The following is a 23,478-nucleotide window of genomic DNA, read 5'->3' on the forward strand; positions in this document are numbered from 1 at the left end:
GCGGAGCGGGAGCCCGTGCGGTGGGAGATATGCACGGGAGTCTTGCAGGTCTGTGTTCTGTTGATCCCTTGCTGGTGCACCGCGGCTTATCTGACGACTCATATCTACAGCACGAGAAATACCTTTTGTATCCCTCGCTGTCTTCCAGAGATCGGTCGATCGCGGTGTTCTACCACCCGGATGCGGCGTCGGACGATACGATCCGCTCTATCCTGCATGCTGCACGCTTGCGGAGGCTGTTAGCGCAGGCGAGGTGTGGGGATGAGTCGGTGTGGCAGTCGGATGTGGCTGTTTTGCGGGAGGCACTGGAGCAGTCGTTGGCGTGGACAAACAGGAACTATGATGGATTTAAGAAGGCGTTGGAGAGCAAGGGGTGGCGTACGGATGAGGTCGGCTTTGCGGATCGGGGGCATAGATTACTGTGGGGTCCGTATGTGGGGCGAGGATCATAGTAAGGTGATGTGCTTCTCTGGAGATATTGTTTCTGAGAGTGCCTGACTCTGTACCTTGCGGAATGGCAGCTTCCTGCTTCGCTGTGGGGTGTCTGGCTGATGCTTTTTTATCTGGTCATTTCAAGGCACTGAACCCCTGCTATATTGGACCTTGCTTAGATTATTGCAAACAGCCTAGTATAGTTCGCATATCGTGTATCGCCCGCCGCATGGAAGGAACTTGTACGGTACCTAGTAGTACTAACATAGTATCAGTGTCGCATCTGACTCCCCGCCATCCTATGTATTCGACTTCCGTGCAATCAAACCCTACTCCTACTACCATCACTATATCACCTGGCATCGTTTTAACGTAAACTTTACGTTCACAAATGACTCAAACGACTCCAATGACTCGGTTGTCGAGCGTTCAGGCCAAACTGGCGCTTACCGCTCTTTTTTTGGACTACATCCCTACGCCAGGGCACCGTACGCGACACCCACCATTTCTGCCGACAAGCTGGAGAGGCTATGCAAATCCTGCTACGTAGACTGTACAATGGCGGGTTCAACCATCTCAAGAGCGCCTCGTCGTTGCTATACCACGCACCCAAGGTCGTTGTTGTCCGCGAAGCGCCACTCACCGTGCGATTCTGCTCCACGAGGTTGCCGGATTCTAAAGTTGGTTTCTCTCTCTAAGGAATGTACTGCGTCGAGTGTCGTTGTCGTTGTCGTTGCGCGGTCGGCCCACAGCATGGGAACGTTGCACATGCTTTTAAACTCTCGGGCGCTCCTCGGGGAATGTTCGTTGCTGGCGCGTGGTTCGCGAACGAATGTATTGACGATTTTCTGATCGTCCTGTCCTTGGAACGAAACGATGCCAATAGTCCATTCATCGGGGATTGCCTGTGAACAGTCGTCAATCCTCGCCTCTATAGCGCGATTACTCGTCATATCGCTCCACAGTGTTTTCCACCTGAAGTTCATCCGCACGATGCTCAATGGCTTGTTTTAGGATGACCCCGCGCTCGCGGATGGCCATCGCATCACCTTGACAGTTGACAGCAACCGTGCTATCGCGTCGTCGCGACCAATGTCGGCATACCGTGATTTCCTCGAGCCGAACGGGCAGTATGCTGCAACCTTCGGCGATAAGGGCTCTCTGGCCATCCGCCCCACGAAAAAGCTGGCCATCGGTGAGAAACGTACGCTCCTCTGCTCGATAGCTCGTTCTCACAACGACAATAGTGACGTGCATGGATGCGCGTGTAAAGTGTGTCTGGAAGCCTGCTTGTCAGTACTCCTGGTGACTGATGTTCGTTTAGCGTCTTCGCGCAGCTAGGTATCAGGGAAGGCGAAGCTCATATCATTCGCAACGCCGGTGGTATCGCGTACGTCAAACAAGCGCAACGTATTTGTTGTACCACTGACAACGGTCGCTCTCAGCAAAGACGCGCTGCGCAGCATTATCATCTCGCAACGTCTGCTCGGCACGCGGGAGATTGCAGTGTTTCACCACACGGGGTGTGGTATGCGGACGTTCTCGTCACCGGAACTCCGGTCCCTCATCAAAGAGTCCGACCCCGCAAATTCTGCGCTGAGCGCCGTCGACGACATTGACTTCCTAGAGTTTACTGATTTGGAGCAGAGCGTTAGGGATGATGTGCAGTTCCTGAGGGAGAACTCGCTTGTGCTTCCGGAGACCAAGGTCTCTGGGTGGGTTTATGAAGTGGAGACGGGCACGGTACGTCCTGTGACTGACGCTGGTATTGAATGCATAACCCATGTGGTCGAGCAGATTCGTCAGATCGTCTGAATTACGGTGGCATGTAGCGCCGCCAAAATGCAGATTGCATCCTATGGTATGTTGCATTGCTGATCGTAACTGATCTTAACGATCTCTCTAATTGACATCAGTTGGCCCTAGGTAAAATTGGATTGATACTACCGACCGGTCTAGCTCATCACATGTGCACAATGAGGTGCTCGGTCAATACAGACCTTCAACTGACCCAACGATCTCTTCCCAAGTTCCCGCCAACGTCCTAAGGCTCACCCCAAGCGACCATGTATAGTGCTGCATTTCATTTGAATGGTTGTTCTTATCACGCTGCGACTGCGCAAGTGCTTTGCGCGAATCATACAAAGAAGCTTCATTGGGTAGTGCAAAGCTGCTGTGGCGCACGGCATGCTCTCACCCTTGCCCGTATGTCCTGCGTCTGACACCTAACCGAAATGTCATTTTCGATCTTGGTGTCAAACCTGATCGCGATTCTGAACGGGGATGGAATAACAAGCGCGCCAGTCCCGTGAGCATGACTGAATCCCCCCTCCTTTGCGCTCGGCCGGACACTAAGTCGATAGTGGCGTCTTTGGGTTACTGGGGCCTGCCTTCATCATGTATGTCATATTCCATGACAGCAGTGGTGTACCCAACCATAGTCACTGGGCCCCGAAGGGTGTTCCGTTCTTAGGAAATGTGTTCTATCTTCCGCTGGCTAAGCAATCGCGCAAGGTGACATCCTGTTCTCTATTTCAAGTTTCCTAGCTCATAATTCAGCTTCTTGAAATGGCTCTCCCGGGCAATACGGAAACTCTATTACTAGGTGGTCGGTCCCCATCATGTAGCGGCGCCGAACAGCGATGGGACTACTAATGGGACATTCGTCATTTGCAGCGGAAGTTAATGTCTTCGAGTCCCTCTTCAAATTCCGCAAGGCATCGTGAGGCATGTCAGGTAACGGGCTCATGCCGTATGTGGCTGAGTGAAAGGTGATCGTGTTCATATTTTGTCCAAGGATCTGTATTAATCTTATTGGTCAGGAATCCATAGTTCGTCAGAAATGCCTTGCAGAATATATTGGGACCATGTCCCTGGAAGCTCGATGCGGTTACGGCACGATTACTGTCATTGACGGATCATGAGCTTCACCTCGTGATAGAGCAACTTCGTCAATTGAAAATATCTCTACTTTAGCCTCAGGCGTTCAACCTTACTCAACAGAAGCGCTTTTCGAGGACCACGTCAGAAACTATCAAGCGCTTCAGGACCCCCGTGATGTGCTGTGCATTCTGCTGATATCGCTCCAAGCTATTTCTTCTCACACCTGCCCTCCGTTGTTCTTTATCTGGGACCTGATTGGTGGTTCTGACCAGAGATGAGATAACGCGCGTTCTGGGACCACTGATAAAAGCACACCCCTTGGTCGGTGGAGCCCATGCATATCTGAAGCCTGCAGAGAGAACTGTGATCATGGCGGCTATGGACCACTGGGACTTTTTCTTCCTGACCTGCATCCTAGTCTCGACAGTGGCGACTGTTTATTTCAACTATCATCGTCGGCCAGCCAGGCAGAAGCTCCCCCCGGGGCCGAAGGGTATTCCATTCTTCGGAAACATGTTCCAGCTCCCGGTAGCTAAGCAATACCGCAAGGTAACGTGCAACACTCAATTGCATGAGTCGCTTGCGCTTACAAACTTAGCTTCGTGAATGGGCCCTCCAGTATGGAGACATTTACTACTTCCGGATTGGCCCTCTACCGGTCGTAGTGCTGAACAGCGCCGAGGCTGCTGATGAGCTATTCATCAATCGCAGCCAGAATTTCTCCAGCCGAATACCTCCTCATGTTGCGCATGACATCGTGAGTGACGGTCAGGCGATGGCTTTCCTCCCGTACGGCGCCGAGTGGAAGGTGATGTTGTTGTTCTTCTACTTTCATCACGTGCTCGAACCGAACAATTCAATCTGCACAGGCAGCCAGAAGGGCGTTGCAGAATTCATTGGGTCCTGGTCCATCGAAAGCTCTCCGTGTCATTCAGGAGTTGGAGGCCCGGGTCCTACTATATGACTTCTTATGCCACAATAACCGTCATGTCTCTCAGTTTCAAGCGGAAGGTCCACATGGCGAGATTCCCGATGGTCACTGGTTCGCAATAATCCGCCGATACGTGTGTGCTGTCCTTATGAAGAATCACTGGCCTATCTGCTCACGTCTAAAATAAGACCACCAGCATTATCCTGAATCTGATGTACGGCGCACGAGTTCACAAGCTGCACGACAATCCGGAGCTGTAAGAACTACTTTGTGCTATGTAGCGTTCAGTCGTCTTACTTGTTGGCCAGGCACAAGCTCTATGATATTCTGGCGAACCTTCTGCATGTTGCACAGGCGGGTCGATACCTGTACGTATTGCAACAGACAGAACGTGCATCCAACTGTCGTACCGATCCAGATTTCGTTTCAGAGCGGATACGTTCCCTATTCTCCGTCGCCTTCCTAATTTCCTTGCTCCGTGGAGAACGGAAGCTCGCAACATGCATGACTGGTTCGTACACAGCATCAAATCGAAATAAAAAGCGAATGATGACTGAAGGTCGCCCGTGACTGGTATCCAGGGAATTTAGCTTTTGGAGAAGCATGGTTGACGATTGTCGAGCCGCGATGCAGAAAGGAACGTCCCGCGAATCCTTTGTGAGCGATTATTTGCAGAAACGTGCCGGCGCTGGCGCAGAGGATGCCCCAGGAAAGGGCATCACCGATGACGGATGGATGCGCGACAAGTTCCTCGCCTACACTGCTGGCGGAGTCCTGGAGGCGGGCTCCGATAGCACTGCAGTGACCATACAATCGTTCATTCTGTTCATGCTCAGCCATCCCCGTTGCATTCGCCAGGCTCAGGAAGAGTTGGACAAAGTTATAGGAGCGAACCGTCTACCGGGATTCGAGGATATGGAACGGTTGCCATATGTCGTTGCGTGCATCAAGGAGACCCTCAGACGCAGACCAACGACACCGATGGGTAAGCAGTATTTAAAAGGCTGTATGCCAAGCATGAACTGAGAGTACCTGACAGGCTTACCTCATGCGAGTCTCGAAGATGATTTCTACCGTGGTTATTTCATCCCGAAGGGTTCCGTAGTTATTGGTAATGTGTGGGCAATGCACATGGATCCCAAGCGATACGTCAACCCCACTGCATTTGATCCTGACCGGTTCTATGCCGACGGTAAGCTCACCCAATGGGGCAGCGGGCCAGGATTCCAGGATCGCGATCAGTTAAGTGATCAGTCGGTGATTCTTGTCATACGGCTTATGATCCACGTACGGACAGTTATATCTTCGGGTGGGGTCGGCGATATTGTCAAGGATCCCACATCGCAGAACAGTCGTTGTTCATCGTTCTGTCTCGTCTTCTTTGGGGTTTCAACTTTAATGCGCCGCTTGATCTCAAGACAGGCCAGCTCATGATTCCGGATGTAGCGGATGAAGACGCAACGTGGACTGATGGCACCTTCAGCGGGCCGCACGTCTTTCCTGTTGCATTCACTGCGAGATCCGACAAACACGCAGAGGTCATACGCAAAGCCTACGAGGACGCGCAAATCGAGTGGCAAGCACTGGGCCTTGCAGTTGATCTGCGGTAATGGTATATTTGCACCTGATTTTCACAACTACGGCAACTCACTGCTCGTGCAGATGAATAATCAGGATGACTTATATCGGCTGCGATGCTCATGGGGTCATATTCGGGAAGGCGGCAGTGGGCATTGCATTGGTAGAGGTTGCCCTTGTAGCTGCTGGCGGCATGCTTAGATTGCCGTGCGAGATCTTCAGATTTACGAGCTGACCTTTCAGTTCATACGATCGCCTCGTAAGAAATAAACGGCTCTTCCACGCGCGGTTCGTGCTAACTCGTGTCTGAGTCGCGTATTTCGTGGATTAAGCGCCGTACAGTTGCCGTCGAGTACTTGAATGTCCGCGTCTCGAGACATACATATCGCGCGTAACTCTCTCATGTCACTTGAACTCTTGGGATGATGTCGGTTGTGCCGGCCTTTTCGGGGTAATGAATAATCTGAGGCTACGGATTGACTGAACGCCCCAAGTTAACGGGCGCTAAACACACAACTTCCTTTCTGAGAAATTTATGGCAGCGGGGAAGAGGTAAGCGCCCGGAGACTCTTTGGGGAGTGGGGACCAACAAACTTATAAAAAGTTCTGGAGCTGGTTACGCGTCTCTACCCGTCTCTGACAACGACGTCGTCACTGTCTTCACCGTTGAGGACACTTTTGACGATGTCTCCTACAAACGCGAGCGCGGTGCGCTCCATCATCGTTCAGTCGGGCCCTACTAGAGTGAGTACTCCTTCGTATGCCGTCGAAATAGCATTCCTGTGCAACGACAGCAGCTTGTCGCGCTTGCTTGTCGTGTTATGATGCATAACGCTGACAGACTGTATGCGCATAGATCGCTATCCCCGTCTCGACGGAATGTAACGAGTGGACCGCAGCCGAGGTCCTCCGCGACGAGTTCGCCAATATCAACATTACAGATACCCCCATCCAGCTAGAGGATGAGAGACAAGCAGCTATAGAGCTATTCTCTCGCTTTCTTGGCTTCACCGCCAAAAGCATAGACGCGGATGCGTCCCGCACCACCGTGCTGCTTAGATCACTCAAACACTTCACTTCCTCATACCTATCAGAACAGGACGTACACGTCATCGCGGCCGCATTTGATACAGAAGTACGCAGGACTGTCCTCTCCAACTATTACCAGGCTGTTGCAGCCTTGGAAGTGCACAACGTCTCCGATATCCCTCGCCCACCCGTTCCCAAGCTGTTTACATCTGACGCCGCATCGGTCTACGCAATTTTCGGTGGACAGGGCACAAATGAAGTCTATTTCGACGAGTTGCAGAATCTTTACGACACGTACAAACCATTCGTTGCGTCTTTCATCTCCGAGATGACGCGCGATGTGCTCCTCCCTCTAACAGCGGAACTGGAGTCCACGACATACTACACTCACGGGCTTGATGTACTGTCATGGTTGACTGGCGCGACTGCTCGTCCTCCTACTACATACCTCGCGTCTATCCCGGCTTCATTACCTCTCATCGGCCTCACCCAGCTCACGCAGTATCTTATTGTCTGTCGGGTCGCAAGGCTGTCGCCCGAGGAAATGCGCGCCCATCTACATGGAGCTACAGGCCACTCGCAAGGTTTGATATCTGCGGTAGTGATCGCTGCGTCGACAACGTTCGAGTCGTTCTTCGCGAACGTGCAGAAGGCGTTGCGCTGGCTCTTCTTCTGTGGCCTACGTGGCCAGCAAGCGTTCCCCGTACTCGCACTTGAGCCAAGCATTGTCCAGGATGCGATCGAAGGTGGCGAAGGCGCTCCGAGCCCGATGCTGTCCGTGACTGGTCTCACGCTTAAAGATCTTGAGTCCCACATCAAGAAGACAAACGACCATTTGCCCGCCAACTCCCAATTACAGGTTTCGCTTCACAATGGTCCGAAGGCGTTCGTCGTCACGGGTCCCGCACGCGCGTTGTACGGCCTGGTGACGAGCTTGAGGAAGGTCCGTGCACCGAGCGGTCTCGACCAGAGCAAGACTCCCTTCTCGCAACGCAAGCCCGTCTTCTCTGTGCGCTTCTTAATCGTTGGCGTACCATATCACAGTGAATATCTGAAGGGCGTGACGGAGAAGATGTGCGAGGAGGATCTTGGAGGGGAGGAGTTGTGGACAACGGAGGAATTGGGAATGGCAGTGTATCATACAGAAACTGGTGAATTTCTTGCTTCTCGATAAACAGCGCAGATGCTGAAGCTATCTGCAGGTTCCGACCTTCGCGGTCTAACGACGTCTTTGACGCGCTCGCTTTGCGACCAGATCTTTACTCTCCCGCTTCACTGGGCGGATGCTACGAATTTCCCGGAGACTGCTACTCACGCTATCGACTTCGGTCCCGGTGGCCTCAGCGGCATTGGTCCTCTCACGGCGCGCAACCTAAATGGTCGCGGTGTACGCGTGATCGTCGTGGGCGACAAGGCTAAGGGCACCGCGGAGCTGTTCGACGCTCAGGAGATCCGTCACGAGGTATGGTGGAGCAGGAAGTTCATGCCCCGTCTCGTCAAGACGAGGTATGTATAGTTAGGTCCTTATTTTCAAAACAATATCTGAATCAAGCCATTACTAGTGACGGCACTGTCCACATCGACACCCCCTTCTCCCGTCTTCTCGGCAAGCCTCCCATCATGGTCGCTGGCATGACGCCGACAACAGTCAAAGCAGGCTTCGTCAGTGCTGTCCTCTCCGCTGGCTATCATGTCGAATTGGCAGGCGGTGGCCACTACAGCCCTGCCGCTTTGCGTGCAAAGGTTGCGGAGATTCAGAACAAAATTCCCCCTGGCGTCGGATTGACTCTGAACTCTCTCTACATCAACCCGCGTCAGTTCGGCTTCCAACTCCCGCTCTGGCAAGAGATGCGCCGGGAAGGTGTTCCAATCGAAGGTTTCTGCGTTGCGGCGGGTATTCCCAGCACGGAGAAGGCTGCTGAGATCATTGATGGTCTCAAGAGCGCGGGCATCCGCCACGTCTCGTTCAAGCCTGGCTCTGTTGATGGTATCCGCCAGGTCGTCAATATTGCGGCGGCCAACCCCGACTTCCCCATTATCCTTCAGTGGACCGGCGGTCGTGCGGGTGGCCACCATTCGTGTGAAGACTTCCATCAGCCAATTCTCGCGACCTACAGCGCAATTCGCCAACACAGCAACATCTCATTGGTTGCGGGTTCCGGTTTCGGTGGTGCCGATGATGTATGGCCATATCTTACGGGTGACTGGTCCGTCGAGAGGTATGGCATGCAGCCAATGCCTTTCGATGGTTTCCTGTTCGCCAGCCGCGTGATGGTTGCGAAAGAAGCGCACACTAGCTCGTCGGTGAAGGACTTGATTGTCGCGGCGAAAGGAGTGGATGATTCGCAATGGGAAGGTACGTATGCGAAGGAAACCGGTGGTATACTGACTGTGAAGTCCGAGCTTGGCGAGCCTATACATAAGGTCGCGACGAGGGCCGTCAAGCTCTGGAAAGAGTTCGACGACACCGTATTCAAGCTGCCGAAGGAGAAGCGAGCTGCGTGGCTGCAGGAGCGTCGAGCAGAGGTGATTAAGAAGTTGAACAGGGATTTCGCCAAGCCGTGGTTCGGCTGGAAGAAAGATGGGAGTGTCGTCGAGGACATCGCGGACATGACCTACGAGGAGGTCGTGTTACGTATGATCCGCCTTATGTACGTCGCGCACGAGGAGCGCTGGGTCGATCTTTCGTTGAGGAACCTCACTGGCGACTGGCTCCGTCGCGTTGAGGAGCGCTTCGCAGGCGTGAATGGTGGTGGTGCCAAGGCGTCCCTTCTTCAATCATACACGTCTCTCGACAAGCCGCAGGAGTTTGTGGACTCGTTCTTCAAAAGATATCCTCTTGCGTCAGAGCAGTTGCTGGCCTCCGAGGATAAAGCTTTCTTCCTAGCTATCACTCAGCGTCCGGGACAGAAGCCCGTGCCGTTCATCCCGATCCTCGACGCCAACTTTGAGGTGTGGTTCAAGAAGGTTTGTGATGATTAGCTAAATGTATTCTTCTCAGCAAGCTAACTGGTCTGATAGGACTCTCTCTGGGCCGCAGAAGATATTGAGGCCGTCTTTGACCAGGATCCGCAGCGTGTCTGTATTCTTCAAGGGCCGGTGGCTGCCAAGCACTCTACCATCAAGGACGAGCCTGTCAAGGAAATGCTTGACAACATCACTTCCATGCTTGTCGAGAGATTAGCCGAACGCTTGTACGGTGGCGACTTAAGCAAGGTGCCCACCATCGGATACCTCAGCCCCGAGCCTCCTGTCGTCAGTGCTTCTGTCGGGCGTGTCGCGGAGAAAGGACAGATCCGTTACTCAGCTCGCAATTCGCTGCCCAACGTCGACGCCTGGCTGGAAACTCTCGCTGGTCCTCGTCATGATTGGCTCCGAGCACTGCTGACGTCAAGGACCATCGTGCAGGGCACATCATACATCGACAACCCTATTCGTCGCCTCTTTGCTCCTCGTCGTGGTCAGACCGTCGTTATCGACGTAGACGGCGAATTGCCTTCGTCAGTCTCTATCTATGGTGCTGCACGCTCGTATGGAATACATAAACCTTCGTTCAAGGTGGTCGAAGTGAGGTTCGACTCAGCTTCTCAACTCATTAATGTTACGCTCTTTGAGGATCGCCGCGAAGTCGCTATCCCCCTTCATCTCAAATTTTTGTACAAACCGATTATGGGTTTTGCGCCGATCCATGAAGTCGCAGAGGACCGCAACAGACGGATCAAGGAATTCTACTGGCGTCTTTGGTTCGGCGACAACGAGGCACTCCCAAAAATTGACGTGCGCGAGACTTTCATTGGTCCCGAGATCACCATCGATGCATCGGCCGTTGAGCGGTTTTGCGCCGTCATCGGCAACGATGGGGAGGCCTTTAAGGTAGCTCGCACGGAGCAGGTGCAAGCTCCTATGGATTTCGCCATCGTAACGGGCTGGCAGGTGTGTAGATAGCTGGTCTGAAGATTGAATGAAGCTGACAACCATCCCAGGCGATCATGAAAGCTATCTTCCCTGCATCCATCGACGGCGACATCCTTAAGCTGGTCCATCTATCGAACGGCTTCCGCATGGTAGATGGCGCAAGCCCCCTCAAAGCTGGCGACGTCTGCAAAGCGGAGGCCCGTATCGTTTCTGTCATCAACAGCGACGCTGGCAAGACGGTCAAGGTCAAGGGGTTCGTCATGCGCAACGACCAGCCGGTCATCGAGGTTGTCTCGGCATTCCTGTACCGCGGCAAGTACAATGATTACGATGCTACCTTCGAGCTCCTCGAGGAGCCCGATTACCTGGTCGAACTTGCAACGGAAGCGGACGTCGGAGTCCTGCAGTCGAAGGAATGGTTTGAATGGGACGACGAGTCTAAGCCTCTTCAGGCAGGAACAGGTCTGATCTTCCGCGTGAAGTCCGAGGTCACCTACCGTAACAAGACGTGCTTCAAGTCGGTATCCGTATCCGGCGATATCTTCGTTCGCGATCAGATCAAACGTCTCGTCAAGGTTGGTACGGTTGACTTCTTGCAGGACGATAGCCGAGGCAATCCCGTCCTTGCCTACTTGCAACGCCATGGCCAACCGCAAGGTTTGCCGAGCCCCTTGGCCAACGACGGCTACACTATGACAAGCTCCGGTTCTACCCTCTTCAATTCCCCTGCAACGAACGAGCCGTACTCGAAGGTCTCTGGCGACTTCAACCCAATTCATATCAATCCTTATTTCGCAGACTACGCTGCACTCCCTGGGACCATCACACACGGCATGTGGTCAAGCGCCGCAACTAGACGCTACGTTGAGACTGTCGTCGCACAAGGTCGACCGGATCGTGTCGTTGCGTAAGTGCTCTCCAGATCTACTCTATAACGGTATAAATGACAGCTTTCCAGCTATGATGTCACCTTTGTGGGGATGGTGCTGCCGGAGGATGAGCTCAACGTGAAGATCAAGCACATCGGAATGCGCGACGGTAATATGGTAGTGAAGGTGGAGACGTCTAACGCGAAAGGTGAGAAGGTGCTCGAGGGTACTGCCGAGGTTGCGCAGCCCGCAACCGTCTATGTGTTCACTGGCCAAGGTTCACAAGAGCCGGGGATGGGCATGGATCTGTACAATAATTCCCCTGCTGCTCGGTCTGTGTGGGAAGTTGCCGATGAGCACCTCACGGCAGTCTACGGCTTCTCAATCGTCGAGATCGTGAAGCAGAATCCGAAGGAGAAGACGATCCACTTCGGTGGTATCAAAGGTCAGGCGATCCGTAAACGCTACATGGACATGACGTACGACACGATGGACAAGGACGGCAATGTGAAGACGCTCCCTCTTTTCGGCGACATCAATGTCCGCACTCAGCGCTATACCTTCAGTCATCCGGCAGGTCTGCTCTACGCTACTCAATTCGCCCAGATCGCGCTAGTGGTGACCGAGCGCGCTGCATTCGAAGACATGCGCTCGAAGGGCCTCGTACAGAACGGTGCTCCATTCGCTGGTCACTCTCTCGGAGAGTACTCGGCTCTCGCGTCGATCGCTGGTGTGCTTCCGATATCTTCTCTTGTGGACATCGTCTTCTACCGTGGTATCACAATGCAACGTGCAGTGGAGCGTGATGCGCAAAACAGGTCGAATTATGCAATGTGCGCCGTCAACCCAAGTCGCATCTCGAAGACGTTCAACGATGCAGCCCTTCGCGAGGTCGTTGATGACATCGCTCAACGCACTGGCTGTCTGCTTGAAATCGTCAATTTCAACGTCGAGGTACGGTGCTTCTGCATTGTGCGTTGTAACTTGGAAAAGAAGCTAATGCGCTATATCAGGGCCAACAATACGTCTGCGCAGGCGAGCTCGTTGCATTGCAGGCACTTACAAACGTCCTCAATTATCTCAAGTTGCAAAAGATTGATATCCCGAAGGTATCGATCCAATTTTTCGAACACAGATCTACGTTACTAAGCACGTCTTCTAGCTTACTGAGCAGTTCACGGTAGACCAGGTCAAGGAGATGCTGCGCGAAATCATCGATAACTGCTACGCGAAAGCGAAGGAGCAGCAGCAGGCCGAGGGCTATATCAAGCTGGAGCGCGGCTTCGCCACGATCCCTCTTCCTGGTATCGACGTTCCGTTCCACTCTCGATACCTCTGGGCCGGTGTCATGCCCTTCCGTGCATGTCAGTTGTCGACTACAAAAATAGCGTCATATTACTAATGTTGCTGTATAGATTTGTCGAAGAAAATCAACGCTGCGCACCTAGATCCCGACACCCTCGTCGGAAAGTACGTTCCCAACCTGATTGCTAAGCCATTCGAGGTTTCCAAAGATTATGTGCAACTCATCTACGACCGCACGCTCTCGGCGAGGCTCGACAAGGTTCTCCGCAAGTGGGATCAGGAGAATTGGAGCGCACCTGAACAACGCCAGAAGCTTGCATATATCACGCTGGTCGAGCTGCTTGCATACCAATTTGCGTCGCCAGTGCGCTGGATCGAAACTCAAGACATTCTCTTCGCTCGTTACAACTTTGAGCGGTTCATCGAAATCGGCCCTTCTCCGACACTTACCGGCATGGCGACCAGGACCCTGAAGGCCAAGTACGAAACCCAGGATGACTCCATCAGTCACGTCCGCACCATCCTCTGCCACGCAAAAAACACCAAGGAAGTATACTACCAGTTCGAGGATGAGCCTGAGGCTGCTCCAGCCGAGAGTGAAGAAGTGGCCCCAGTGCATTCGGCTGTTTCGGCTGCCGCGCCCGTCGCCTCTACTCCAGCGCCTGCTGCTGCTGCTGCTGCCGCCGCTGTAGAAGACGTTCCTCTGAAGGCGGTGGATATCTTAACGGCGATCATTGCTCAAAAGTTGAAGAAGAGAGTCGAAGAAATCCCGCTATCAAAATCATTGAAAGACCTCTCTGGAGGTAAATCGACGCTGCAGAATGAGATTCTAGGAGACCTGCAGACGGAGTTCTCCTCGGCGCCCGAGAAGGGAGAGGAACTCCCCCTGGAGGAACTTGGATCAGCGCTCGGTGTCGGTTTCTCGGGTTCTTTGGGCAAGTACACGTCCGGACTGATCGGCCGTCTCATTGGTGGTAAGATGCCTGGTGGATTCAACCTGTCGGCCATCAAATCGTATCTGTCGAAGTCGTGGGGATTGGGTCCGTCGAGAGCGGATGGTGTGCTGCTACTTGCATTGACGATGGAGCCGCCGAAGCGACTTGGATCCGAAGGGGAGGCCAAGGCTTGGCTCGACTCGGTAGTTGCGGTCTATGCCCAGCGCACTGGCATCTCGCTGTCCTCCAGTGCCTCGGGAGGTGGGGGCGGAGGTGGAGGTGGAGGCCCCACGATCAACAGCGAGGAGTTCCTCAAGTTCCAAGCAGAGCAGGAGTGGCTTGCCTCGCAGCAGGTCGAATTATACATGCGGTACCTCAAACGAGACTCACGCGCAGGCGAGCACAAGTATGAGGCCGAGAAGACGAATGTTGCGACGCTCCAGGCACGGCTGGATGCGATCACCCGCGAGCACGGCGACTTGTACCTAGACGGAATACAGCCTGCATTCGACGCTCTCAAGGCTCGGCACTTCGACTCGTCCTGGAATTGGGTCCGTCAAGATGCCCTTCTTATGTTCTACGACATTATCTTCGGCCGCCTGACCACCGTCGACCGCGAGATCACCGCCCGCTGCATCGCCATCATGAACCGTGCCGATCCAGAACTCGTTACCTACATGCAATACTACATCGACAAATGCGATCCCAATCGCGGCGAGACATATAAACTCGCGAAGCAGTTCGGCCAGCAACTCATCGACAACTGCCGGGAGGTAGTCGGACAACCGCCGCTATACAAGGATGGTGCGTATTATGTGAGCAGTAGCTGCTGCAGGATCTAACAAGTCATCTTCAGTGACATTCCCAACCGCTCCACACACCGAAGTTACTGCTAAGGGTGACATCGTCTACTCAGAGGTCGTCCGAGAGAACGTTCGCAAACTTGAGGCGTATGTCGAGGAGATGGCCAGTGGCGACACAATTTCGGCTCCTACAAATATCCAGAAGATTCAAGATGATGTTCTCAAGTTGTGGAATGTTGTCAAGTCTCAGCCAGAGATCAGTGAGGAGCAGAAGAACCGTATTAAGGCTCTCTATGAAGGAGTTGTCCGCTCGCTTCGCAAGCGTCCAGAATCCCGCGCTCGGCCGGGAGCTCAGCGTACACGTCGCTCATCCTCACAGTTCCTGCGGCCTCAGATTTCTGCAGTCACGCCAGTCACAGCCGACAAGGTTCCGCTCCTTCACCTGAAGCGCAAAGTCGGCACGACGTGGGAGTACAGCAGTAATCTGACGGGCGTGTACCTTGATATTCTTCACGAGATTGCAACATCTGGCACAACATTCAAGGACAAGAATGCTCTCCTCACTGGAGTGGGGAAGGGCTCAATTGGGGTCGAAGTTCTCAAAGGCCTCCTCTCTGGTGGGGCACATGTCGTGATCACTACATCTCGCTACAGCAGGTCCACGGTTGAGTACTATCAGGGCGTGTTCCAGCGTTTCGGTAGCAAAGGGTCGGCTTTGACGGTCGTGCCGTTCAACCAGGGATCGAAGCAGGACGTTGAGGCTCTCATCGACTATATCTACTCCACCCTTGGCCTGGATTTGGACTACATTCTCCCCTTCGCAGCCGTCCCCGAGAACGGTCGAGAGATAGATGGTCTCGACGATAAGTCCGAGCTGGCGCATCGCATCATGCTCGTCAACCTGCTGCGTTTATTGGGGGCGGTTAAGGTCAAGAAGGCTTCCAGACACATCCTCACTCGACCAACCCAGGTCATCCTTCCGCTGTCTCCCAACCACGGCTTGTTCGGCAACGACGGTCTATATTCAGAGTCAAAGATCGGATTGGAGACGCTCTTCAACAGGTGGAACTCCGAAAGCTGGGGCGAGTATCTCTGCTTGGCCGGTGCAGTCATTGGGTAAGACCTTACATGAGTCCAACGTCCGATTCATTTGTCTGACAATGACGTACAGGTGGACGCGCGGCACCGGGCTCATGGACACTACGAACGTCGTCGCTCATGAGGTTGAGAGCTATGGTGTGCGCACATTCTCTGCTAAGGAGATGGCGTTCAACCTGCTTGGTTTGATGCACCCACTCTTGTTCAGCATCACGCAGGTCGAGCCTATCTGGGCGGACTTGAACGGCGGCATGGATCGCCTTCCGGACCTTGCTGAGATCACCACCCGCATTCGCACGAATCTGAACAAGAAGAGTGAACTTCGTCGCACGATTGCCAGGGACAACGCGGCGGACTTTAAGACGGTCAATGGCGTCGAGGCCGAACGAGTCCTCCAGACGGTCAACGTCACTCCGCGTGCCAACTTCAAGTTTGAGTTCCCTCGATTGGAGTCCGCCGAGTCACTGTCGGATGTCTCGTACCTCCGCGGCATGCTCGACCTTGAGCAAGTCATCGTCATCACCGGATTCGCAGAAGTTGGGCCGTGGGGTAGCTCGCGTACCAGGTGGGAGATGGAAGCCAGAGGCGAGTTCACGATCGAGGGTTGCATCGAGATGGCCTGGATGATGGGCCATATCAAGCACTTCGACGGCCGTCTCAAGGACGGTTCTCTATACGTTGGCTGGGTGGATGCAAAGAGTAGTGAGCCTGTGGACGACAAGGACGTACGAAGTCGCTACGAAAAGGAGATACTGAGCCATGCAGGTGTTCGCCTCATTGGTGAGGGTTTGGCGATTCGGCGTCATTACCAGCTGAGCTAACATCTCGTTATAGAACCTGAGCTGTTCCGTGGATACGATCCGAAGAAGAAGGTGTTCAACCAGGAGATTGAGATCTCGCACGATCTCGAGTCATTCGAGGCTAGTCAGGAAGAAGCCGAGAAGTTCAAGTACGAGCACGGCGATAAGTGCGACATCTGGGCTACAGCAGATGGAGGCCAATGGTATGTCAAATTGAAGAAGGGTGCCCGGCTGTTCGTTCCGAAGGCCATAAAGTTCAATCGTCTCGTCGCTGGTCAGCTCCCTACTGGGTGGCACGCCGGACGCTATGGCATCCCTTCAGATATCATCGCACAGACCGACCGGACCGCTCTCTGGACGCTCGTGGCTGCAGCGGATGCTTTGAATATGTCCGGCATCACAGATCCTTATGAGCTCTATGAGCACGTACACCCCTCAGAGGTCGGCACTAGTATTGGCAGTGGTATGGGTGGCATGGAATCGCTCTCGAAGATGTTCAAGGACCGTCGAGATGAGAAAGAGGTTCAGAGCGACATCCTCCAGGAGACGTAAGTGTTGGTTTTCCATGGCACTCGTGTTACCGGTAATAAGGCGCCATGCAGGTTCATTAACACAACTGCCGGTTGGGTAAACTTGCTGCTCCTCTCTTCCTCCGGCCCGGTGAAGATTCCAGTCGGTGCTTGGTAAGTCACGTTCTGTCTTGAAGCAAAATATGGTCTAAGTACTCTCGTAGTGCAACCGCACTGCAGTCGGTCGAGATCGCCTGCGATACGCTGCTCTCAGGAAAGGCGAAGGTAATGCTTGCGGGTGGCTATGATGACTTCAGCGAGGAGGGCTCGTACGAGTTCGCGAATATGACGGCGACTAGCAATTCAGAGACGGAGTTCGCCATGGGCCGAGAGCCGACAGAAATGTCGAGACCAGCAACGACGACGCGTGGAGGGGTGAGTCGAGCACTCTTCATTTGAAAAGAGAAAAGAGTTGACTGTACTTCTTACAGTTTATGGAAGCTCAAGGCACCGGTGTGCACGTTCTCATGAGCGCGAAGACAGCACTCGAGCTGGGATGTCCCATTCAAGGAATCGTTGCCTTCACGTCGACTTCTACGTAAGTCAGTTTCTTCTACTCGAGGGATGAAATCTTCATGTATTTTTAGTGACAAGGCCGGAAAGTCTATTCCTGCTCCTGGACGCGGTGCCCTCACCATTGGCCGAGAGGTCCACTGTCAGCAGCAACTGCCCGTGCTGGATGTCATGTATCGATCACGCCAGCTCACGTTCCGCCGCAACCAGATCTCGCAGTGGTTGGACAATGAACGACAGCTTCTACAGGACGAGCTCGAGTTCCGCGAGAGTCAAGGCGAGACGATGGACGAGCACTATCTCGCCTGCAGGGTTGCAGATATTGAGAAGGAAGCAGCTCGGCAAGAGAAGGACGCATTGGCGACGTACGGTATGCTGCATGGTTCCGATCCACGAGTCGCTCCCCTTCGTCGCGCCCTTGCTGTTTGGGGTTTTACTGCGGACGACATCGGCGTGCTCTCTCTGCACGGTACAGGTACTAAGGCGAACGTAAGTGGTCTTCACCATGATACGTGATGGCTCTAATGGCTTGAAATATACAGGAGGGCAACGAGACGCATGTCTGGAACGACATCTTCGCAAACATTTCCAGGACGGATGGCAACGCGGTGCCCGTCATGGCCCAGAAGAGCCTTTGCGGTCATTCGAAGGGAGGGTCCGCCGGATGGCAGCTCGCCGGTCTTTTGCAAAGTGTCAACAGTGGGATTGTGCCAGGAAACCGCAACGCTGAGTACGTTTGTTGGCTCATTGTTCTCATTCCTGACTAACTCGACCTCATCACAGTAACATTGATTCGCACTTCAAGGATTACACTTACCTCATGTTCCCTTCGAAGACAGTTCACACTGATGGCATTCGGGCCGGAGTCATGGTAAGCTGAGAAGGTCCTTGCATCTCGTTTAGCTCTGACATTAGTACGCAGTCGTCTTTCGGTTTTGGTCAAGTTGGCGGTACATGTCTGATTGTCCATCCCCGATACCTGCTCGGTGCCCTTGATTTATCACAATATGAAGCTTACAAGGAGAAGAACATTGTTCGAGCACGTCTAGCGTACAAAGCGATGAGCGAGATGATGATCAACAACTGTCTCGTCAGGATCAAGGACACGCCACCGTACCCGAAGGATCTCGAGGCTCCAGTGCTGTTGAACCCGTTGGCAAGAGCGAGCTACGATCCCAAGACAGGCAGTTATTCATTCAAGCCGCAGCAGGCGACGCAGCCGGTATTTGACAGCGCCAACGTCAAGGCTATGTCCGAGATCCTCGCTGGCAAGAACGCCACTGCAGGTGTCGGTGTCGATCAAGGTGCGTCTCTCTCGCAATTACCGCACTGATCGCCGTGTTGACCATCTGTAAAGAGTTGATCTCTTCCGTTCCTTCATCGAACCCGACGTTCGTCTCGCGCAACTTCACTGACGCAGAGGTCGCATACTGCCGTTCTCAGCCATCGCCCGAAGCATCCTTCGCGGCACGCTGGGTTGGTAAGGAAGCGGTCTTTAAGTCGCTCGGAGTATCGTCAAAGGGTGCCGCAGCTCCGATGAAGGACATCGAGATTCTTCCTGATGCTTCGGGCGTCCCGACTGTTACCTTGCACGGTGATGCAAAGTCGGCTGCCGAGGCTAAGTCAATCTCCAAGGTCCATCTATCGCTGAGTCACTCCGAGGTATGTCAATCCTGCCTGCAGTACGGGCATTGTTGGCTGATGCCCTCCGTTTCACAGACTGTCGCCATCGCCTTTGCTCAAGCCTCCTCGTCATGATCTCTTTTTCATCAGGGCTCTTTGTCGCATTACTCGTAAATCGATTGTTGCTCGCTCGTGTATTCTCATATCATCACGCCCGATTGTAATTGTTCGCTACCGCAATAGATTCATTATATCCTCGCGAACAATGTTTGTAAGACAGCTCAAGCAAAAGAGTAGAGTTTGCGTTCTGCGATATACTTTTCTACATGCTCGGTGACCATACTTCTCCAGTTGGGGTCCCCAGCTTTGACAAGTCGACGAACCTGTGTACTACTAATCTTCTCTTCCTTCCCGCCGATGTCGATGAGTGTCACACGAAAATCTTCTAAATATTGTTGAATCTTGATCGTTAGCTGGCGGCTCCCTTCGTCATCCTCGTGAAGAGAACTTGGCGAAGAACGATGTGCGCAAACAACTCTGGCATTATCTCCATCCGTTGCGAAGAATCGGTGAAGCGAATCAAGCATAGCCTGTTCAGATGGATAGTACCGGGGAGCGAAAAGGCGCTCGAGCGTGTCCATACCTAGGAGGAATGTGAGTTGCGGGGTGACATGGTCCGGCATAGCGTCGGGCATGCCCTGACTCTGTAGCGCCACCGGTGAGCTATGGACGAGGAATGACACGCGCTGCCGTAAATATTGAAGCAGAGCTCTGGACTTGCCGACGAACGTCGGCTCATCAATGATGGCGACCGCCACATTATCGTGAGGGACGGCAGGAGCGTCGAGGTCGGACGTATGATCATCCCGGATACGTGCCCGGATGATGTCCTTGGCGAGCAAGGTCATCATCTCAAGCCGCTGAATGTAGCCCGCATCCCCGGGCTTCAGATGCTTGTCGGCATTGCGCACTGACAACAGCAGGAGTTTCGCATCATAGTCATGCACATCTCGCGCTGTAGCGGAGGCTGAGACGATCGGGTATGGGCAAGGTGCATTGGCGAGGGCTAGATGAGCGAGGGTCGGAGGATTGAAAGACGCGTCGAGTACCGATATCCGGAGAGGGAGAGCCATAGATGACCGAGGCAGCGGCCACCGCTCATGCGATGTGTGAACGAGCTCGACGGCTGATACGCCGGAGCGCACACGGTCAATCAACGTCGCGGCGGGTGTCATATCCGATGCGAGAAAACGGGTGCAGGCTCGGCAGCGAGACGCACAAATCAGCAGTTGCGGCGTCGCCAGCGTAAGCAATGTCCGAGCACGGAGATAGGCAGCATGCCTGTATATAACGGCGGATATGAGCAGTGAGATGCAGTGGGCTTCCCGAGCGTAAGTCAGAGTGGCACTAACCCGACGCGAACAAGGCGCGAATGACCGAGACAGTATATATCCAGCTCAGGACGGTGCCAAGTGTCGAGCCGAGCAGAGAAAATTGCGTAAACAGAGGGTCGTCGACGTGCAGAGACTGATGCTGCGAAAGGAGAGGCGAGCACGAGCGTGGTCGTAGTTGAGTCGCGATCGAAGACCCAGATCGTGTTCATCTCCGTTGACGCGCGTTGCTCACGCTCATTCTACCTTGATCCCTAATTACCACCATCTCCTTGCCGCCTCACACGCTGCCAGCTAGTAGAAATGGAGAAAGACGCAGATGGGTTCTTCACTTCTGCACCACCAGCAGGTGAGTCCTCCGGTCAATTGTCCTGAGTCTGATTACTCATGTCGCTTGCAGCTTCAGCTCCCGCAGAAACTACGGAACCACAGCCTGCCTCAGAACCAACCGAGCCACGTAAGCGTTTGAGGGTTCTTTCCAAGCTTTCGGACCTATTAATTGTCTCAGATGCAACCTCAGACCTGACAACAGACCTGATCAAGTCAACATTTGAAGTATCGGTATGGTCTTGAGTCGTTCTTTTCCTTTCGACTGGGTCTGACTACGGAACGCCCAGGTTACCTTAGCTGATCAGCAAGCCGATCCGAACTCTCCATTGTTCAGTGTAAAGTCTTTTGAGGAGCTCGGACTGTGCGTATTCGCCGATTTTGCGAATTCGATGGTCTGACCGAGCGACTCCTAGCCATGAAGATCTCCTGAAAGGGATATATGATATGGGCTTTACAAAGCCCTCAAAAATCCAGGAGCGTGCTTTGCCTCTTCTATTGGCCAACCCGTACGTTGCAGAGTCAGGAGCGTTGTGGTGGCATACTGACGCTTTCCAATGCAGCCCGCAGAATTTCATTGGCCAGTCTCAATCAGGGACTGGAAAGACGGCTGCCTTCGTCCTGACCATGCTGAGTCGGGTTGACTTCTCTAAGAGCCAGACGCAGGTGAGAATATGAACCGATTCATTTCGATGGGGTTGCAATTGAGCTCATCTGCGACAGGCACTCTGTTTAGCACCCTCGAGAGAGCTGGCTCGCCAGATAATGTCTGTCGTGGTGACGATGGGGAAGTACACTCCTGTACAAACGGAATATTCCATCAAGGACAACTTGCCCAGGAGCACTACTCGAATTAATGCGCATGTTATCGTGGGTACGCCCGGTACAACAGTCGATCTTATTCGGAGGAAAGTCATCGACACATCGGAGATCAAGGTCTTCGTACTTGATGAAGCAGACAACATGTTGGATCAGGACGGCCTCGCAGAGCAGACTCTACGGGTGAAGAAGTACGTCCATTCTTCGTCATCCATACATTCTTCGTCATCCATACATTCTTCGTCATCCATACATAAAATCATGCTGATGTATCCTTGCAGTGCATTGCCTCGTCATGGAGGTCCGCAGGTTATCCTCTTTTCCGCAACATTCCCCCATCACGTTCGAAACTTTGCGAACAAAGTTGCACCAAATGCGAACAAGATTGAGCTGAAAGAGAACGAGCTCTCTGTGGACAACATCCGACAATTCTACATGGATTGCCGTAATGAAGAACATAAATATGACGTGCTCGTGTCTCTCTACAGCTTGCTCACGATTGGCCAGAGTATCATCTTCTGCCAGGTGAGTAACCAGCTTGACAGCTAGCGAACGACAGCATGTTCATCACACGCGATTTACGACATGCAGCGCCGGAATACTGCCGATCGTATTGCGCAGCGCATGACTGCTGAGGGCCATAAGGTGGCCTCTTTGCATGGCGCAAAGGATGCTGCAGAACGTGACGCGATCATCGACCGGTTCCGCGAGGGCAAGGAGAAGGTCCTCATTACGACCAATGTCATCGCTCGCGGGATTGACATCATGCAAGTAAATATGGTGGTCAATTATGACCTACCCCTCTTGGGCGAGCGCGACAACTGGTCGAATCGACAGGACGCGCGGCCGGATATAGACACCTACATCCATCGTATTGGTATGTCTTCAGTTTTCTTACACGCGTCTTGACTTCCCTTAACGCATGTCTGCGTTCTCTCATCGCTCGCCGAAATTATCTTACACGCTTTAACCCCTCAGGGCGCACTGGACGATTCGGCAGGAAGGGGATCTCGATAAACTTTGTGCATGACAAAACGACTTGGGCACAAATGGAGCAGATCGAGAAGGCGACCGGAAAGCAAATCATCCGGATAGAGACGAACGATTTGGATGCAATGGAGGAGGTGCGTTGAAATTCGCCCTTTATAAGATCCTCGTGGACCCTATTGCTGACTTGGGTCCGTTTCTCGCAGCAAATGAAGAAAGCGCTGAAGTAATCTGCTGGTCCCTCATCATGTTATCTGTATGTATTGTGTAGTGTTCCGCTGTCCCTCATAACTCCAGCAATTGCCACGTTGTAACAATACAAGAATTTCCGCCTCATTTCATCCTTGGCTCAAGACGATCTCCGTTCCAAACGGGGCATGAGAGCGCATTAATAGTTCGGAAATGCATTATGTCGTCCTCGATTGGAACGTGGTCCGCTAATCTGACCGTTCACCATCGAATGGCAGGACAGCATATGACGCCAAGCATCTCAGGACACGCGTTGTTCGCTGGGTTGTCCTTTGACGACTCACAGCTCTGGCTTGTCTTCCGTCAAGGTAATGCAAGCTCCGCATGTTGGAGGATTTGATATGATTATCACCTCAAAAGCGGTTAATGCGTCCTACACCGAGTTGAGGTATAACCATAGAATGTCCGTCTGCGCTGAGTGG

The 23,478-nt window shown here is 53.3% G+C and overlaps 6 protein-coding genes across 6 annotated transcripts; 5 read left to right on the top strand and 1 right to left on the bottom strand.

Annotated features, from left to right (window-relative positions):
• The first annotated feature begins 893 nt into the window (after positions 1-893).
• On the top strand, positions 894-1,404 carry LAESUDRAFT_480038 (uncharacterized protein). Its single transcript, XM_040902626.1, has one exon. The coding sequence runs from the start codon at positions 991-993 to the stop codon at positions 1,282-1,284; it is 294 nt and encodes a 97-aa protein (XP_040759105.1). The 5' UTR covers positions 894-990; the 3' UTR covers positions 1,285-1,404.
• On the top strand, positions 1,405-2,443 carry LAESUDRAFT_480068 (carbonic anhydrase). The gene is made up of 6 exons (XM_040902627.1): positions 1,405-1,627; positions 1,680-1,704; positions 1,757-1,822; positions 1,878-2,175; positions 2,230-2,293; positions 2,349-2,443. The coding sequence occupies exons 1-5, from the start codon at positions 1,525-1,527 to the stop codon at positions 2,245-2,247; spliced, it is 510 nt and encodes a 169-aa protein (XP_040759106.1). The 5' UTR covers positions 1,405-1,524; the 3' UTR covers positions 2,248-2,293; positions 2,349-2,443.
• Positions 2,444-3,375: 932 nt separating this feature from the next.
• LAESUDRAFT_480122 (cytochrome P450) lies at positions 3,376-6,226 on the top strand. Its single transcript, XM_040902628.1, has 10 exons — positions 3,376-3,864; positions 3,914-4,123; positions 4,185-4,379; positions 4,435-4,502; positions 4,555-4,614; positions 4,677-4,757; positions 4,828-5,231; positions 5,286-5,487; positions 5,544-5,858; positions 5,909-6,226. The coding sequence occupies exons 1-9, from the start codon at positions 3,685-3,687 to the stop codon at positions 5,854-5,856; spliced, it is 1,713 nt and encodes a 570-aa protein (XP_040759107.1). The 5' UTR covers positions 3,376-3,684; the 3' UTR covers positions 5,857-5,858; positions 5,909-6,226.
• Positions 6,227-6,402: 176 nt separating this feature from the next.
• On the top strand, positions 6,403-19,816 carry LAESUDRAFT_815884 (fatty acid synthase). Its single transcript, XM_040914728.1, has 22 exons — positions 6,403-6,568; positions 6,681-8,004; positions 8,056-8,359; positions 8,416-9,820; positions 9,875-10,786; positions 10,837-11,675; positions 11,727-12,591; positions 12,651-12,746; positions 12,800-13,001; positions 13,053-14,681; positions 14,734-15,796; positions 15,852-16,558; positions 16,613-17,126; positions 17,181-17,261; positions 17,312-17,522; positions 17,579-17,685; positions 17,735-18,149; positions 18,203-18,390; positions 18,444-18,531; positions 18,583-18,964; positions 19,018-19,322; positions 19,380-19,816. Exons 1-22 carry the CDS (start codon positions 6,509-6,511, stop codon positions 19,416-19,418), a joined length of 11,736 nt encoding a protein of 3,911 aa, XP_040759108.1. The 5' UTR covers positions 6,403-6,508; the 3' UTR covers positions 19,419-19,816.
• Positions 19,761-20,843, bottom strand: LAESUDRAFT_731208 (uncharacterized protein). The gene is made up of 3 exons (XM_040909995.1): positions 20,696-20,843; positions 19,927-20,624; positions 19,761-19,873 (listed from the first exon to the last, which is right to left on the bottom strand). The coding sequence occupies exons 2-3, from the start codon at positions 20,414-20,416 to the stop codon at positions 19,863-19,865; spliced, it is 501 nt and encodes a 166-aa protein (XP_040759109.1). The 5' UTR covers positions 20,417-20,624; positions 20,696-20,843; the 3' UTR covers positions 19,761-19,862.
• On the top strand, positions 20,765-23,155 carry LAESUDRAFT_745410 (DEAD-domain-containing protein). The gene is made up of 11 exons (XM_040911370.1): positions 20,765-21,023; positions 21,075-21,131; positions 21,183-21,235; positions 21,292-21,365; positions 21,418-21,510; positions 21,565-21,667; positions 21,725-22,011; positions 22,102-22,345; positions 22,412-22,697; positions 22,799-22,944; positions 23,014-23,155. Exons 1-11 carry the CDS (start codon positions 20,978-20,980, stop codon positions 23,035-23,037), a joined length of 1,413 nt encoding a protein of 470 aa, XP_040759110.1. The 5' UTR covers positions 20,765-20,977; the 3' UTR covers positions 23,038-23,155.
• Positions 23,156-23,478: the final 323 nt, after the last annotated feature.

The sequence above is a fragment of the Laetiporus sulphureus genome (genome assembly GCF_001632365.1).
Source record: "Laetiporus sulphureus 93-53 unplaced genomic scaffold LAESUscaffold_61, whole genome shotgun sequence".
In the NCBI taxonomy this organism is placed as follows: domain Eukaryota; kingdom Fungi; phylum Basidiomycota; class Agaricomycetes; order Polyporales; family Laetiporaceae; genus Laetiporus; species Laetiporus sulphureus.